At 42.6% G+C, this 17,614-nt stretch overlaps 1 protein-coding gene across 5 annotated transcripts in view; it reads right to left on the reverse strand.

Annotated features, from left to right (window-relative positions):
- The window catches only part of nedd4l (NEDD4 like E3 ubiquitin protein ligase), a 114,591-nt gene that overhangs the window by 16,079 nt on the left and 80,898 nt on the right, over positions 1-17,614 (reverse strand). For all 5 annotated transcript variants that reach the window (XM_066645392.1, XM_066645391.1, XM_066645389.1 and 2 more), the window contains 4 exons: positions 17,292-17,426; positions 16,541-16,690; positions 8,208-8,405; positions 3,452-3,529 (listed from right to left, as the gene is read on the reverse strand). In XM_066645392.1, the coding sequence (XP_066501489.1) occupies positions 3,452-3,529; positions 8,208-8,405; positions 16,541-16,690; positions 17,292-17,426 (561 nt within the window). The remainder of the gene's footprint in view (positions 1-3,451; positions 3,530-8,207; positions 8,406-16,540; positions 16,691-17,291; positions 17,427-17,614) is intronic.

The raw sequence follows: 17,614 nt of genomic DNA on the forward strand, positions 1-17,614 counted from the left end.
CACACACACGTACTATATGACATCTGCCTGTATACACGGTCACTGTTCTGACAGACTGTAATACACTACAGGAAGAGCAGGGGGCGATACTGTTGCACTAAATTTGAAAGTTTAATTTGAAAATAATCTCAAAATATCTCAAGTCTCAAATAAACTCCAAATGAGCTGGCGACCAGTCACACACACACACACACACACACACACACACACACACACACAAAGTAAAACCCAGAGCAACAGGGGCTGGGAGGGTAATTAGCCCAAACAGACAGGAGGAGACATGAGTATACATACAAACACACATGCAAGTGTGTGTGTGAGAGACAGTAATATTTATACTGCTTTATGGATACTTTATTTAAACAAAATAATTAACACTATTAATACTGAGCATTCCTTTCATCTCTATGACAACAACAGTTAACTATACTGCATGCCAATACAGCCATTTGTATCTGAATCAGAGAGAGTGAGATCAAACTGACAGTCAGTAAAGGAGAAAATGTAAAGACTCGGAGACTGATGGAAAGAAAAAAAAGAAGAAAAAGAGTGAAGGACGCAGAAACAAGACAAGCACCAGTACAGCATTTATGAAAGTTTAGATGTCTTAGACCAGCTAAGAAAATGGCTTAAAATTAATGTCAGGGTCAGTTAAGAGTGCTTCTATTTGTAGAAACAGACCAAAATTTAGAACAATCACAACATGGATGTTGTGCAAAAGTTTGCCTTTAATGAATTCCACTAACAACACAACCGTTTGTTTGCGTGGCCAACAGTTTAAAACATGTCAAAGGTGAAGGTGAAGGTGAAGCCTCAAGGCCTCGTCTAGGCATAGCCTTGTGTTCACGTCCAAATACGGAACTGAACCCCAATGTGCGCCATAAGGAGCATTACTAGCTATACCAGTTCACAACAGCACAGATTAAACAGAGAGTCCCACATAAAGAACTGAGCCAACTGTTTTGAAATAATAAAAGGTGTTAAATAATTTAACTTATGTTGGATTTGACATAATGTTGACTCGATTAAACCGATTTAAAAGATATTTAGTTCCTTAGCACATTATTCTAGGGATCTGGAGTCTACCAACCCACATCATGTCAAACAAAACAACCCAGTCAGATGTGTGTGGGCTCCCCAAGTCTGAGGACATGGGATAAAACGAGTCATTCTGATTTCATACTGCATCTGACATAGAGGGCTGACCAAGAGAAAACGGCATTTCTGCTCCTTGCTCCTCACCCCAGGGTTCTCACACTGATCTGAGCTTTCAGCATAACACAGCATCACTATCACGTGTCACTGGCTTCTCCAACCTGCTCCCACCCAGTTGTGAGAATGGTCAGATTGATGTATTAGCAACAACACAAAGATCACCACCTCGCGTTTTAATGTTTCTACGTATCGATTACACACTCCTATTTATAATCAGAGTGATTTTCTGAGCAAACACCCAAGTAAGCCTCCGTGAAAACTCCTATCAGTTTCTCAGCTGGACTAAGATTATTCAATGGTGCTGCAGATAAAAAGGGTTGGTAAAGAGGGACAGTCGTCCATGCCGTTAGGAGAGGAAGAGGAGGAGGAAGAGTATGACTGAGGTCCAGCGGGCAGGCAGGTAAACGGGCAGACAGAGAGAGGACCGACCTCCTCTGGAAGATTCTGCTAGTAAACACGGCACGGTTCCCCACGCCATGCCAGAGAGAGCATAGAGAAGATCACACACACGCACAAACACACACGCGCACACAAAGAAACACACGCAAGCAGCCGTTTAAAAAAAAATAAAAAAATAAAGCACCATGTGACCACTACCATCCAAACATCTGGAATCAATAATTCAGAATAAAGAACAACAGTTTTAAATGTATATATGAAAAGTCCCAACGTTACAGTCTTTTGAATAACTTTTAAATAATTCTATTAATCAGTGTGTGGTTTGCTAGAACTGCTATAGAACTTATACTAAAATTAATATCAAGACAGAATATTAAGAGCATTAAAGAATGGCATTTTAAAAAAAGTTATAAAATGAATACTTAGCAATTTAGTTTTAAAAATAAATAGAGTGGCATTGTAATGAAATAAATATATTACATACACCTCATCTGCAGATTAAAATGATGCTAAACTTTAACTTTCAAAACAGATTCACAGTAAATTAAAATGTCCACAATAATTTTAAGGTATTATTATTTAAATGTAAACAAAATATTCACACGAGTGATTCCAGACTTTTGAAAGGTGGTGTCTGAGCGTGAAAATGTGAAGCTATAGGAGAGAAAGCACAGAAGAGATTAAAGTGAAGGTTACAGGGTGAGGAGTGTTAGCTGTGTGCTTGCTGCAGAGGGACGAATCAAAAAAATGAAGATAAAAATAATTAATAATAAAAAAAAAAGGTGTCTTGGTCTGAAATGAGCTGAAAAGCTTGTAAGATCTCATCAAATTAAAATGCAAGAAGAAAAGGAGGGGGGAAGTGGGCAGTGTTAGTAAAGAGGCACAGATCCATCAGTTCAAGTGCATATTTATGATTTATGCATATTTCAGTGCTCACATGCATGAAAACAAGGTATCTGTCCATTTTCCTCAGTGACCTTCAGTGTGAGGAGTTTCCTGACTGACGGTTTTAGCAAAACGGCCATTTGAAAGTAAAATGAAGCCTTCCTCGTACAGAGAGCTGTCGGTGGAAGCAGGGCTCGGCCAAAAACAGAGAAAAGATCGACTCTAGGTCAGTCGTCTCTGGCTAAAAATAATACGGTAACTGGATCTGCTCACAGACTCAACTGCTGCATTCATTCAGTGTGTATGTTGTGTCCTGTGAATGGTGAATGAAAAATGTTGTACATGATGGAAAGGCAGCCTTTTGTCATGATTAGTTTGTTATATCCTCGTCACTGTCATGAGTCTGCACTGTGTATCACTGATTTAACGCTAAATATTAATTCATTCACTATCACATTTGTTTAAAGACCTCATGTAAAAGGCACATATTTAATTTGAACCAGTTTGCTCCAGTGTTATTATTAGAACTGGCTCAGACATTCAAACCTGCTTTGATTAATCTTCCAAAACTACCTGTTCTTATTGTAAAAAATCATGTTTTTTTTTGCATGGTTCCAAGTCATCCTTGGGGCCGACATTGTGTTAAAGGCTTGTCAGTATTTTGAGAGGCACCTATTTGCTCTTAAATTGCTGTAAAAAAAAAAAAAAAAAAAAAAAAAAAAAAAAAAAAAAAGACTCATAATTAAAGAATAGTTTTAATTGTCAAAGAGCTAATGCTGTTTATTTGTTATTTTTTTGGCTTGATTAACCATGGATGAGGAAATAGGGGATTGGGGATGCATTACTAATCACTCATTTGTAGTTCATAATGGATGCACTACGAGATAAGAACCCCATAAGTGGGAGAGAGAGCACAGTGCATGTTGGGAAATGTAGTTGATGAAGTACTCACGGGAAGTGGACCGAGGTCACCAGGGTCCAAGGGTCCTTTAGTCCTCATGTGAACAGGGTACTTCAAACGAGGATCCTCCTGAGAGAGAGAGAGAGAGAGAGAGAACAGAGAACACACACACAGACACAGAGAGAGAGAGAGACAGAGAGAGAGAAACAGAACACACACAGACAGAGAAAGAGAGAGACAGAGAGAGAGAGAGAGAGAGAACAGAGAACACACACAGAGAGAGAGATAGAGAGAGAGAGACACACACACACAGAGAGAGAGAGAACACAGAGAGAGAAACGTTAAATGACGCAACCCCAAGATGCCCCAAGCCTTTGCTCTAATTCAGGAGAAAACACCATTCACTCTCCAATCCCACAATGCACTGTGGCTCCCTGAAGGCCCAGAATACAGAGGCAGTTGTGTGTGTCTTAATAGAGAAATCACTGTCACTTAATTCAAGCTTAAACCTACAAATAATTCCTGATTTTGGACAGAAAACCTTTATTCTTTCACACACACACACACACTTGTCATTCATAGCCTAAAAAACGTGTGTCAAATGTAGTAACTACTGAATATATAACATTATAGTGTAAGCTTTAACTTATCGAAAAAAGACACTACATTTTTATCTAGTTAATAAAAAGCACTACAAACTCAACAGACCTCCAGGACAAAGATGGCATCTGTGTGGAACAGAGCACAACAAAGACGGGTTTGTATGAGTTTGAACGAGAACAGAAGAGAGAAGAGAAGGGGAGGTAGGACAGGAGGAGGAGAGTAAACAGCTGCAGTACCACAGCCCGACAGTAAGGGGCAGAATAAGGCTTTGTTTAAACACTGGCTAACAGAGTGTTCCCCTGGTGACTGGGAGGGTAGGCAGAAGAAAGGTCAAAGGTGACTGTACCAAGTTCAAACACAAAACCCGAGAATAGCCCAGAGCTGAGTGAATTCGAAAGTGTTTGATAAAGGTGATGTTTACATTTACATTCAGGGCATTTACTAATAAATTAACAGTTTGATTTATGTGACGGTTATAAAGGAATATAGCATTAGCATCTTTGGGTAAGGCTCCTAATTATTAAAACAGTGTTCCTGCCCAAGCTGCAAATCAAACCCCAGTCCACTGTGGAAGGCAACAACTGTAATGATACCACACCATGTTTTCTTTCCTAATATTGAAACCTTAAATATTTTTTCTTCGTTTAACTACAGCTGTAGCAATAATTATATTGTTTACTAATCAATAAATCATTTTTGCTGACCTCAGTACCGCCCAACGTGTGTGTTTTTCTCCTAAGAATGAACATAACCTATATTTAACTGGCTGCTCTGTTCTTGAGCTCTTGTCCAAACACTGGTTTTATTTATGTTTTATTTACACAAGATATTTAAACTTTGTTATATTCCAATTCCAATGCCTGAATATTCTTAGATTTTTTTAAATTCCCCTTTAAAGGGAAACTACTTAACATTTTTATCTTAAAATTACAGCTTCAGTCCACATTTTCACTAAATTGTAACAGGGAGAATAGAGCCCCCGTCATTGCTATTCTGGACTCTGCACTGCAGAAATTACACTAGGGTTTGTTATGTTATGGTAACTTCATCCATTTAAAAGATACACTGCATAGAGGCTTCTTTACAATGAATTAATGCATACACTGTCTTCTGTTGTGGAAAACGAAAAGGTTTAACTGTAGGTATAAATCTCTATAAAACAAAACAGAACGCTATGGAGCAGCTGCAAAGGTCACCAGCCTCAATGCCAACCACTGGTTGTGTGTTAAGTAGCACAGCCCAGCACTGGACTGTAAACATAATCTGATTAGCCAAATTATCCCATTATCGCAGATGGTTTAAAAACATGATTTGTTCCTCATTTCCAAAGACATCTGACGAGAGGGTACGCAGCTCGTGTCTCAGATGAACACAGGAATCAACAGAAGAGTGAATAATGCGCTTCTTTAATCATACACCACGATATTCAGGTTTCCCATAGTATCTAATTTCATGTAGTGTTAATGATACAGTGGCAGAACTAAACGAACACTGAATTATAACAGGGTGACTAAACCTCTGCCTCGGTGTGTGGAGCAGTAAACATTTAAAATGAAGAAGCGCAGTGTGGCTGCACCGACTCTGAGCTGTGGGTGGATTCTTTTAGAAGCCCGACAAGATCGTATTGTTGAGATATAGCTTCACTCAATAAGTGAAGAGCAGTATCTAAACTGAGAGGTCACTGACTCATTCACCGCCTACTCGGCTTTAACACCACACTGCACACAATCTATAGAAGCAGATAAATGACCCAACACTCTCCAGCAGTCATCAGCATTCACCATAAAAATGCAAACACTGTCCAATAAATCAACCAAAGTCCATTCACCAATAAAATCAGAAAACTCCATCATTCGCCAAGAAGATGCACAGATCTAATGAATACATTAATAACGTACCGGAAAGAGACTGAGGAGCCCAATCAGACAGATGAGAGAGGAAGTTCTAGGCAGCTTCGTCCAACAATAACCATCATTAACCATCATTCAGCAAAATACAAGTACAGTGGAACCTCTACCTACGAACTTGATCCGTTCCGTGACCCGGTTCGTAAGTGGAAAAGTTCGATTCTCAAGTCAATTTTCCCCATTTAAAATAATGGAAAAGCAATGAATGTGTTCCAGCCCCCACCCCGAAAGTCACCCTTTTTGCACTGATCTATGTTTACAACACTCTCAAATTAGTAAAAAATACATGTAGCGTTACTAAAAATAAAAGAAATACAGTGGTAACAGTAATAAAAAATAAATAAAGTTGTAAGTGGTTACACATCGCTAACTTGAAGACGTGACGACTGGCTGGAGGAGTAACACAGGCACTGGCTGTATGACGGGAGGTGGGGGGTGGGTGGAATAACGGAGAGTAGGTGGTGAATGTGGGGAGACGAAGCGTAGATACGGCTTAACTTAGCACGAATTTCGATGCCTGCTATTTACACTAATGCTAAATTGCTAAAGCTACAATGTGCTAATCAAGTCTGGGCGCTGGGAGACTCACCTATTGGGGTCAGTGGCCATTTCCAGCCGCCGGCTCGGCGGAGGCTCGGGTTCGTTTCTAGAGTCGTGGTCCGTTGGTGGAGGCAAAAAATATTCAAATGCCCAGTTCGTATCTTGGAAAGTTCGTTAGTATAGGCGTTCGTTAGTAGAGGTTCCAATGTGTTCTCAAACTGCCATTAATTAAAATCTCAACCATCTTTCAATTCAATCTTCTACAAATCCCCATTACACTCCCCCCCACTATAATCCATCAACAAACAATTATTTAACAATTATTTTTAAACTAACACCACCATTCTCCAAACACTACCACACAGTCCATCAACAAACAACAACATTCTCCAACAGTCATCACCCTCAAGCTCCAACATTCATTAACACCATCATTATCCAACAAACATCATGATGTTTCAACAAACTCCACAGTCCTCCCCCATCACTCTCCAACAAACCGTCATCACCAACAACCATTTACACCATCAACATCCAACAATCATTCTCTCATAAACCCCACACACTCCATCACCAAACACCAACACCATCATTATCCAATAAACCCCAACATCTGTCAATAAACATTTACCAACAAATATCTACTTCCTCTAATGTTTGCATTAAATGTCAGTGTTCTGAAAGAGACAGAAAAGCCAATGACCCCGTGTGTGAATCAGGGACAACACTTCAGACACCCACAGAAAACAAAAACTGCTATGTTTTAGGTTTGGAGTTTGTTTGTGTTGGGTAGCTGAGTTCATTGTGCCTTGGGTGTGACCAGCATGGGGGTGTGGATGTTGTGGTTTCGTTGGCACAGAGTCATGAGGGAAAATACGTGAAGCTGCAAGCTGCTAGCTGGTGATGTTGCTGGACCATCGTGGGAATGTACAAACCTGCTGACTAATGGGTAGGGGGGAAAAAATAAATAAATAAAAACCCACTCAATACTAGAGTCTGTTAATGGAAAACTGTGAATGTAATGATTCTGGAGCAATGTGTCATTATCCTCACAACAGCAGCCTCTCTCAAGTACTTTTCCCAAAAAAAAAAAAAAAAAAAGATAATCAGGATTTCTTCTAGAACTCAGAGCGGACTTCATTTCCTGACTTAAAAACCAACCACGAACAATAAAAACAAACAAATACACAGCACATGTGAATGAGAGACGACAACAACAACAACAACAACAAAGGTAATGAGAACTCAATTGTTGAGGGCTGAACGGCAGATAAAAGAGTTTGATTGTGTGACATCACAAAAGTAAAAGAGTCAACTCTATGTACTGGAGAGTGAACGATACATGTACAAACAGACAAAGCTACATTGGTCACAAGATATGAATTATATCATAGATACAAGTGCACAATCATCATCACTGCCAAGTACTAACAGCAAAAAAGGTTTCACTGGCCAAGCAACGTCCAGAGATTCCTATGAGCACTAACGTACAGCACGGCCTCCCAAAGGTGCTGAAGGTTTTACATTGTTTTAAAAGCTGTGTTAGAAAACAGAGGGTTAGATGTGAGATAAAAAGTGGGTTTTATTAATAATCATATGTGTGTGTTAATGTAGGCCAAATGAGGAAAATGGGCCTCCACCACACACCTGTGCCCGATTTCACACAACCCCTCCATACAGCAACATGTGGTTAGGGATTGAGCGAGTGTGTGATGCCCTGTGTTGAACTGTGTCTGTGTCAAGGCTGTCGCTCTTACCCAGGTTGTGGTTCTGCTGTTGTGGTCGATGAAGAAGGGTCTGCCGTTGGGAGCGATCCTCATCTCCCAGCCAGGGGGCAGGAAGTTGTGTGTGGTTTTGTGTTGGGATTTGGGGGAGCTGTAAGGTGAAGGCTGAGGGGATTGAGGATTTGAGAGTGTGTCTTTCACCGCCCGCTGTAGCTGGATGTTATTGGCTCCCTGCAACAGGTAAAAATTGATGTTAGATTGTCAGCACAGCAAGTATGACAAACAATTTACCCCCAATTTATTTGGGGGGGGGGTGGGTGGAGGTTACTAAAATGTTTACTTCACTGGAGAATGCAAAACCTTTTTGAGTTCATTCATCATCCATTATCTGTAACCGCTTTATCCAATTCAGGGTCGCGGTGGGTTCATTGGGCGCAAGGCGGGAATACACCCTGGAGGGGGCGCCAGTCCTTCGCAGGGCAACACAGACACACACATTCACTCACACCTACAGATACTTATGAGTCGCCAATCCACCTACCAACGTGTGTTTTTGGGCTGTGGGAGGAAACCGGAGCACCCGGAGGAAATCCACGCGGACACAGAGAGAACACACCACACTCCTCACAGACAGTCACCCGGAGGAAACCCACGCAGACACAGGGAGAACACACCACACTCCTCACAGACAGTCACCCGGAGGAAACCCACGCAGACACAGAGAGAACACACCACACTCCTCACAGACAGTCACCCGGAGGAAACCCACGCAGACACAGGGAGAACACACCACACTCCTCACAGACAGTCACCCGGAGGAAACCCACGCAGACACAGAGAGAACACACCACACTCCCCACAGACAGTCACCCGGAGGAAACCCACGCAGACACAGGGAGAACACACCACACTCCTCACAGACAGTCACCCGGAGGAAACCCACGCAGACACAGAGAGAACACACCACACTCCTCACAGACAGTCACCCGGAGGAAACCCACGCAGACACAGAGAGAACACACCACACTCCCCACAGACAGTCACCCGGAGGAAACCCACGCAGACACAGGGAGAACACACCACACTCCTCACAGACAGTCACCCGGAGGAAACCCACGCAGACACAGAGAGAACACACCACACTCCTCACAGACAGTCACCCGGAGGAAACCCACGCGGACACAGGGAGAACACACCACACTCCTCACAGACAGTCACCTGGAGGAAACCCACGCGGACACAGGGAGAACACACCACACTCCTCACAGACAGTCATCTGGAGCAGGAATCGAACCCACAACCTCCAGGTCCCTGGAGCTGTGTGACTGCGACACCACCGTGCCGCCCTCCTTTTTAAGTTGCTAAAGGTTTCTAATTGTGTGAGAACTTTTTTTTTTTTTTTTTTTTTTTTAGCTTTTTTAATTACACAAGAAACTCTCAATTATAAAAATGGATCTTTAAAGAAGGTTCTTCAGAGAACCTTAAGTCGTTCTCCTATGGCTTAGTTGTGGTAACTATATTTTTAACAGTATACATCACACAAACTGCTGCCTTTGTGATTAGATCATTGCATTTTTAACTGATGTATTTTGCATACATTTATATGGGTTCCTTCATTAAGCAGGACTTTAAATCTGTTTAATCTCATTCCATGTAATTATGATTTTGATGAGGGGTATAAAATAATTTTAAAAAGTGCAGCACATCAGTAAATTAGGTTACGTAGCACACACAGGAACTCCTTAACTTTTTTAATCCCTACAACGTTTTTAATTACCCTCTTTCCCTCAGACCTTTTCTGTCGCTCATTCGTTCTGTCAGCTCTCCCCTGCCTTTCACTGACTCATTCTCCTCCTTTTTTCACTTTAATTCTGCACTCTCTCACTGCTAATGCCCCTTCTTTTTCCATCATGCATTACTGTTATTGTAATTAATCCATTCTGCCATAAGTCATAAACACTTCAGGAGACGTATTTTATTATGTCCATCTACCATCACTTTCCTGTACAAACCATCAAATCCTCCGACATCAAAATTCCACAACTACGTAGACGCCGTTAATCATGTGTCCAACTGCACACTGCTTTTAAATCATTGTAGAAAAGCCCTACCATGCAAAGATCCAGAAAATTTGCACCTGAATCAAAGGTTGCCATGGCGAATAGGCGACATGTGAGCTACAAGTGCATAAAAACCCTACAGACAGAGCGATGGAGCACTATCATGTCAGTACCTGGCTTCACCAATGCTCGAGGACGGAATGCAATCAAATACACAAATAAGTGTTCAGACATCCTGGATTAATCTTACCAGAAGAATCATTTAGGTCATTTAAACTTTACAAAAAGGGGGTTTTGCCCTCACAAATCTTTTTCAAACACGGTGTTTTAGGGGAGAACAATGGCTGTAAATCTGGCTGAAGAAAGAGTTATATTTAAGAAATTAAACATAACATAAACCTTTATATTTAAAGATTAGGGCAAAGGCAAATCTCAGTGCTCTTGAACGCTGGCTGAAAAGGACAAACACGCTGGAAAAATCCATCATTGTGACGACCCGTCAAAACATGTCGGAATAAAAACTAAGTCTCTGGCAGGCCGTGAAATAACAGAGCGACTAGGCACCAGCTACTCAGCCTGGTAAACGAATCTGCAGATTTAGAATCCTCTTTTTTTGTTTTATTTTTTTTTGCCAAGCCAAAGTGCACATCTGTAACTGTAGTATTCTAAAGCTGGACTGACCAGCACGGATATCAATATCCTTAGGTCAATGCCAGATACAATGACAGCTAAAGTTCATGGTAACTAACCCAGTCTCAAGGTCGCTTCTCTAACAATTAGGTGATGGCTTAAGGGTATTGATATCTTTGCTGGTCATTACGGTATTAGTATACAATAGTTGCAGGTATGTTGTACTTTGACTTGATAAAATTCAAGCCCAGTCACTTATAACCATGTCCATCAGCCCACACAACACCCAGCTTCCAACAAAACCACACAAATCAACCCACAGCCACCAGCCCAACCTTCATTAACACAACCCACCATCCACCAGTCTAGCCTTCATAACCACTCCCACCAAACCACACAACCACAGGTAACACTCCGGCCTTCGTTAACTCAAACAACGACAGCCACACACCCACCAGCACATCCTTCATTAACACAACTCACCATCCACCAGTCCAGCCTTTATAACCACTCCCACCAAACCACACAACCACAGGTAACACTCCAGCCTTCGTTAACTCAAACAACAACAGACACACACCCACCAGCACATCCTTCATTAACACAACCCACCATCCACCAGTCCAGCCTTTATAACCACTCCCACCAAACCACACAACCACAGGTAACACTCCGGCCTTCGTTAACTCAAACAACAACAGACACACACCCACCAGCACATCCTTCATTAACACAACCCACCATCCACCAGTCCAGCCTTTATAACCACTCCCACCAAACCACACAACCACAGGTAACACTCCGGCCTTCGTTAACTCAAACAACAACAGACACACACCCACCAGCACATCCTTCATTAACACAACCCACCATCCACCAGTCCAGCCTTTATAACCACTCCCACCAAACCACACAACCACAGGTAACACTCCGGCCTTCGTTAACTCAAACAACAACAGACACACACCCACCAGCCCAACCTTCATTAACACAACTCACCATCCACCAGTCCAGCCTTCATAATCACTCCCACCAAACCACACAACCACAGGTAACACTCCAGCCTTCGTTAACTCAAACAACGACAGCCACATACCCACCAGCACATCCTTCATTAACACAACCCACCATCCCACGTAACCACTCACCAGTGTATTCTGTAAAACCACATAACCACAACCCCAACCTCATTATAGTCACCGCTGGCGTAGTCACACTAAACCACTAAACATGATACAAAATATTATCTGTGACTATTCTGTGATATAATCTTCATTCTGTAACTTTGCCTAGTTCTGTTTTTACCAGTAACATTAGATAAGTGTCATATGATGATGTCTTATTATTCGCCAGGTTCTTATCTGAATTTTCCGTTCCACTTAGAAAGTTGCTGAGGCACCAGAATGTAGCTGCTACACCAGTTAAAGCGGATAAGAAAATTTAAATAAGAAACTGGGGAATAGGATGCCAACTCTAGCTTTGGCCAGAACTAGCAGGTCAAACGAGTCCAAGCTTTTTCACACTCCAGAGCCAAAGTAAAAAAGCAGGATTGTGTTTGCTAATTGACTACAAGGTGGAATAACAATTTGACAAAGTATTAAATGTCAAGCAAAAAGGGACTTAAAAGAGTGGGTGATATGAAACACAGTATTTCCTTAAGAAAACTGGATTCAGCAGCTTGAGTAGGTTTGTGTCTGAAAGGATCAAGTAAGAAGGAAAATATAAGCTCCAGTTCAGGGGAGAAGAGAAATTCTGGCATGACTGAGCAGTGCTGATGGCAGGGAGCAGGTTTCACACAGAGTAAGCTCATACCTGCTGCCAGAAGGAGGAAAAAACCCTCCATACACCCATAGTGCAAAGGCACACACGAGGCATCGAACCTGATACACACAACAGCTGCAAAAGATGATGCAAGATTTCAACATCCCATGTGAGGTCATGGCTCTCAGGTTTCGCCGAAGGACTTGAGCTCAGACTTTAACAGACACAGCTTTTTCGACCCTGCTGAATAGCAAGGGTTGAATCGGGGGAAAATTAGGCTGAAAGTACAAAAATAGCTGGACGTTTTTGCATCTCCTGCTACACTAAATCTTTCATGAGCAGAGGAGGATACCCGAGTAGATTTAAAGGCAACGAGATCTGGGGCAGTTTAGGAGGGAGTTTCTCCGCTAGGGAAGGCGTTACTGATGCACTACCCGTACTCCACGATCCAATGTGTCCTTTTCAAGTTTGAAAGTTTGCACTCAAAATGTCGACTCTGTTCTATTTGACCTATTTTACAAAATCTACAAAGTGACTTTTTGTTTTTTTGCAAATTCCAAAACTGCCAAAAAATGGCTAGTGTTGCAGTTTCCCACAAAATATTTGATTTTCACCCGGAGGAAACCCATGCAGACACAGGGAGAACACACCACACTCCTCACAGACAGTCACCCGGAGGAAACCCACGTAGACACAGGGAGAACACACCACACTCCTCACAGACAGTCACCCGGAGGACACCCACGCAGACACAGAGAGAACACACCACACTCCTCACAGACAGTCACCCAGAGGAAACCCACGCAGACACAGGGAGAACACACCACACTCCTCACAGACAGTCACCCGGAGGAAACCCACGCAGACACAGAGAGAACACACCACACTCCTCACAGACAGTCACCCGGAGGAAACCCACGCAGACACAGGGAGAACACACCACACTCCTCACAGACAGTCACCCAGAGGAAACCCACGCAGACACAGGGAGAACACACCACACTCCTCACAGACAGTCACCCGGAGGAAACCCACGCAGACACAGGGAGAACACACCACACTCCTCACAGACAGTCACCCGGAAGAAACCCACGCAGACACAGAGAGAACACACCACACTCCTCACAGACAGTCACCCAGAGGAAACCCACGCAGACACAGGGAGAACACACCACACTCCTCACAGACAGTCACCCGGAGGAAACCCACGCAGACACAGGGAGAACACACCACACTCCTCACAGACAGTCACCCGGAGGAAACCCACGCAGACACAGAGAGAACACACCACACTCCTCACAGACAGTCACCCGGAGGAAACCCACGCAGACACAGGGAGAACACACCACACTCCTCACAGACAGTCACCCGGAGGAAACCCACGCAGACACAGAGAGAACACACCACACTCCTCACAGACAGTCACCCGGAGGAAACCCACGCAGACACAGGGAGAACACACCACACTCCTCACAGACAGTCACCCAGAGGAAACCCACGCAGACACAGGGAGAACACACCACACTCCTCACAGACAGTCACCCGGAGGAAACCCACGCAGACACAGGGAGAACACACCACACTCCTCACAGACAGTCACCCGGAGGAAACCCACGCAGACACAGAGAGAACACACCACACTCCTCACAGACAGTCACCCGGAGGAAACCCACGCAGACACAGGGAGAACACACCACACTCCTCACAGACAGTCACCCGGAGGAAACCCACGCAGACACAGAGAGAACACACCACACTCCTCACAGACAGTCACCCAGAGGAAACCCACGCAGACACAGGGAGAACACACCACACGCCTCACAGACAGTCACCCTCACACTCACAGCTCCTGTTTCGTCCTGTACCTCGCTTAATCCCTTTCAGCCGCGACCGGCGAGGTAGCGTTAATTTTCACTATTAAACATACTGTGTCGGATGCCAAATCTTTCCCTGAAAACATTCACAAATCAAATTCTAATTAAAAATAACTCACCAATAGATTATATTTTAAAGTGAAAAAAGTTTCCTCTCAGCAGTTTGTCATGCATATCGACTCTACACATTTATCTCCCTAGTATTAGTTTCAAACTTTGTTTGATTACATCATTAAATCACTAGACCACACTTAAATCATTTTTTTATTTTAAACTTAAAAATCCATTATTAAAAGCTGTATGATTAATCACAGCAAACTGTGCAATTAATTATTTATTTTTCTGTGCAATGAATTAGTTCTGGATCGGCAGCCCTAGTAAACCATACCTAGTTTCATCCTGATTCTCAGCAGCTCACCTGCTGTACCCTGCTCCTAACTCCACGACTGCAATCATCTCCTTCAAATGCAGTGGTTAAACGGCAAGTTCCATTAACGGCTCTTTCAATAAAAGCCACTTTTAGCTATTACTACCCTGCATTTGTTCAGGACCCAAATACTGTTTATAAGACAAACACACATGCCAGCAATATTAATGACATCAGAGAGTTAGCACTGGAGGATGCCCAGATTGGCTAATCTGGACAGTGCACCTAAGAGAACTAGGCCTAGTCTAGATCTAAACTTGCATCATAAGCCTACGTCAAGTTACAAGCTACACAGTGTCAACACTTCTTTTTATTTACTGCCGGTGGCTAAATACATTCTCTAAGCTCTAAAACAGCATAATTAACAAAAAATTATCACTGTAATCAAAAAGTGGATTTTCACGTGTGCTCATTGTCAGCAAAGACACTTGCTGAACTTCTGTTTTCCTCATACTAGAGAAATACTGCAGCATAAACAAATACAGGCACGTAAAAGGCCCTGAACATACAGGCGATGAATAACCAGTCAAGGGCAATATAACTGAAGGTAACTGAAAAGGCCAGGAAATTGTCTGTAGATTGAATTGGATTTTGAGCAACAGGCCTTTCGCATCAAAGCCCAATCCACCAAAAGTACGGAGGTATAAAGGTGAGTGCCACTGGTGGGCGAGTGGCCTGAAATAAGGGATGATTCATTCTTCTTACTGACTCAGTGCATTGTGGATATATGTTCAGAAGTGCGAGTGGCATTCAACTCAGTGTAGAGAGCAGCTTTTCTTTCTTTCTGTTACATACGTGCAAAGTGCGCCAATTGCAAACTATTTAAACTCTGTACGCTACTTGTGGATGTGACAGAGCTGTGCTGCTGGACACACGCCTGTCTTGTTGGTTCGCCTCGTAGATGTAAATCAGGGACACTCATGCTCTTTATATTTCATGATTAAATGGTAAAACAAGTGGTTTAAACGTATTTGGGGGAAAAAAAAACAATAATATCAACCTCCATTAAAATTTCTCCTATAAAGTTAACGTTTTGGAGATTTGGAGACACAAGACGGATGGCTCCAACACCCAATATTCTGATCATACACATAATGTAAGCATTAAAAAAAACATGTCAAAGACAAAAACACAATGATCAGATGAAAGGAGAAGGGAAAAGAAATGTTATCTGGGTTAAAAAGGGGGAGAGAAAGATGTTAATAAGATGGACAGATGGACAGACAGCAGGACAGATAAACCTGACACAGATGGAAGGAAGGGATGAGAGAGAGCAGAGATAAAGAGGATGGGTGAGAGAAAGAGTGGATATTAAGGCGGTACGGGATGATATTATGGTAATTATAATGTGAAATTTTGTGATTATGAGATGTGAAATATATAAATTTATGATGTGTATCAGATACATCAAATAATTTGAGTCATTACAGATTGCTGAAGAATAATCATTATTCGAACTCAAATAATTAACTTATGTTGGTGTACACAAACCCACAGATTCATTTATCCTGATTCCACCTTTAAAAAATGATATGTTACAGCCTTAATGCACACAGTGTGAGTGGTGAACAGATGTTGCAGTGATGACCTTATGGACTCCGGCTGAGCTCTCACCTCTAGGGGGGTGGAAAGGGTGACTGTGGGGGAACTGAGGCTACGAGGGCGCCGCATTTGGGGTTCACTCAGGTGGCCGCTGGACGAAGGGGTGGAGGGGGTTGCGCCACCTGTCGCTCCAGCAGAGGAACTGGCTCCATCCTCGGTGTGCTGAGAGAAAACAGAGCAATTAGCAGGGGGAAAAAAGATGAATTAACAGGATGCTAATTATCATGAGAGCACTACAGTGGACAGAAGGGGATGAGCTAATTAACTCCCGAACTTCAGCTCTCCAATTGGACTAAAGAGGAAACCAGAGAGAGGCTGTGTTTGAACACAGTGTGAAGTTAATTTAAACAATGAAATCTGTTCCATTTCATTTACACAAAGCCCAACAAAGTTTGGAGACACTTTCCCCTGCTATAGAAAGTAACAGTGCTGTTTTATTGCAATTCTTCATTAAAATATCTTTTTAAATATGATTTGCCCTCCAAGAATATGTCTTCTATTTATTTCTTTTAAATAAAAGCATTTAAATTTGGCCTAAAACAATAGAAAATTGAAATGGCGTATCATCTAAAAGTTCTTGCCCTTTGATCTTTGAATTGTATGCATGCTGGGAACTGTAGGGAGAGGACACAGTGTTGACAATGAAAAACTTCCCCAAACTTTTGATGAGCAGTGTGAGAGAGAAAGAGAGAGAGAGAGAGAGAGAGAGAGAGAGAGAGACTGTGCTGTAGAGGCAGTTCTCCTGGTTCTTTGGATCATGTACCTGTAGAATGGGTCGTGTCCAGGTTGTGCTGCGGTTGTTATGATTAACATAATACGTTCTTCCTTTAGTGTCCTTCCTTTCTTCCCAACCTGGCGGCAGACCCGGAGTAGTGGCAGCATACACAGCTGAGGGAGACTGAGGAAGAGGAGGAGAGGAACACACCAACACACTTTAACACACTGCTTTCTCTTAATGAACTACAGACTGATGGGGGATGAAGAAGTTCCAGCATTTGCTGCTGTATAGATCTGTTGGACCCACTCCATTGATCATGAGCCCTTTACGTCACTGTATATGATGAAGAAATAATGAAGGCTACTGGA

This window comes from Hoplias malabaricus, chromosome 15 (assembly GCF_029633855.1).
Source record: "Hoplias malabaricus isolate fHopMal1 chromosome 15, fHopMal1.hap1, whole genome shotgun sequence".
In the NCBI taxonomy this organism is placed as follows: Eukaryota; Metazoa; Chordata; class Actinopteri; order Characiformes; family Erythrinidae; genus Hoplias; species Hoplias malabaricus.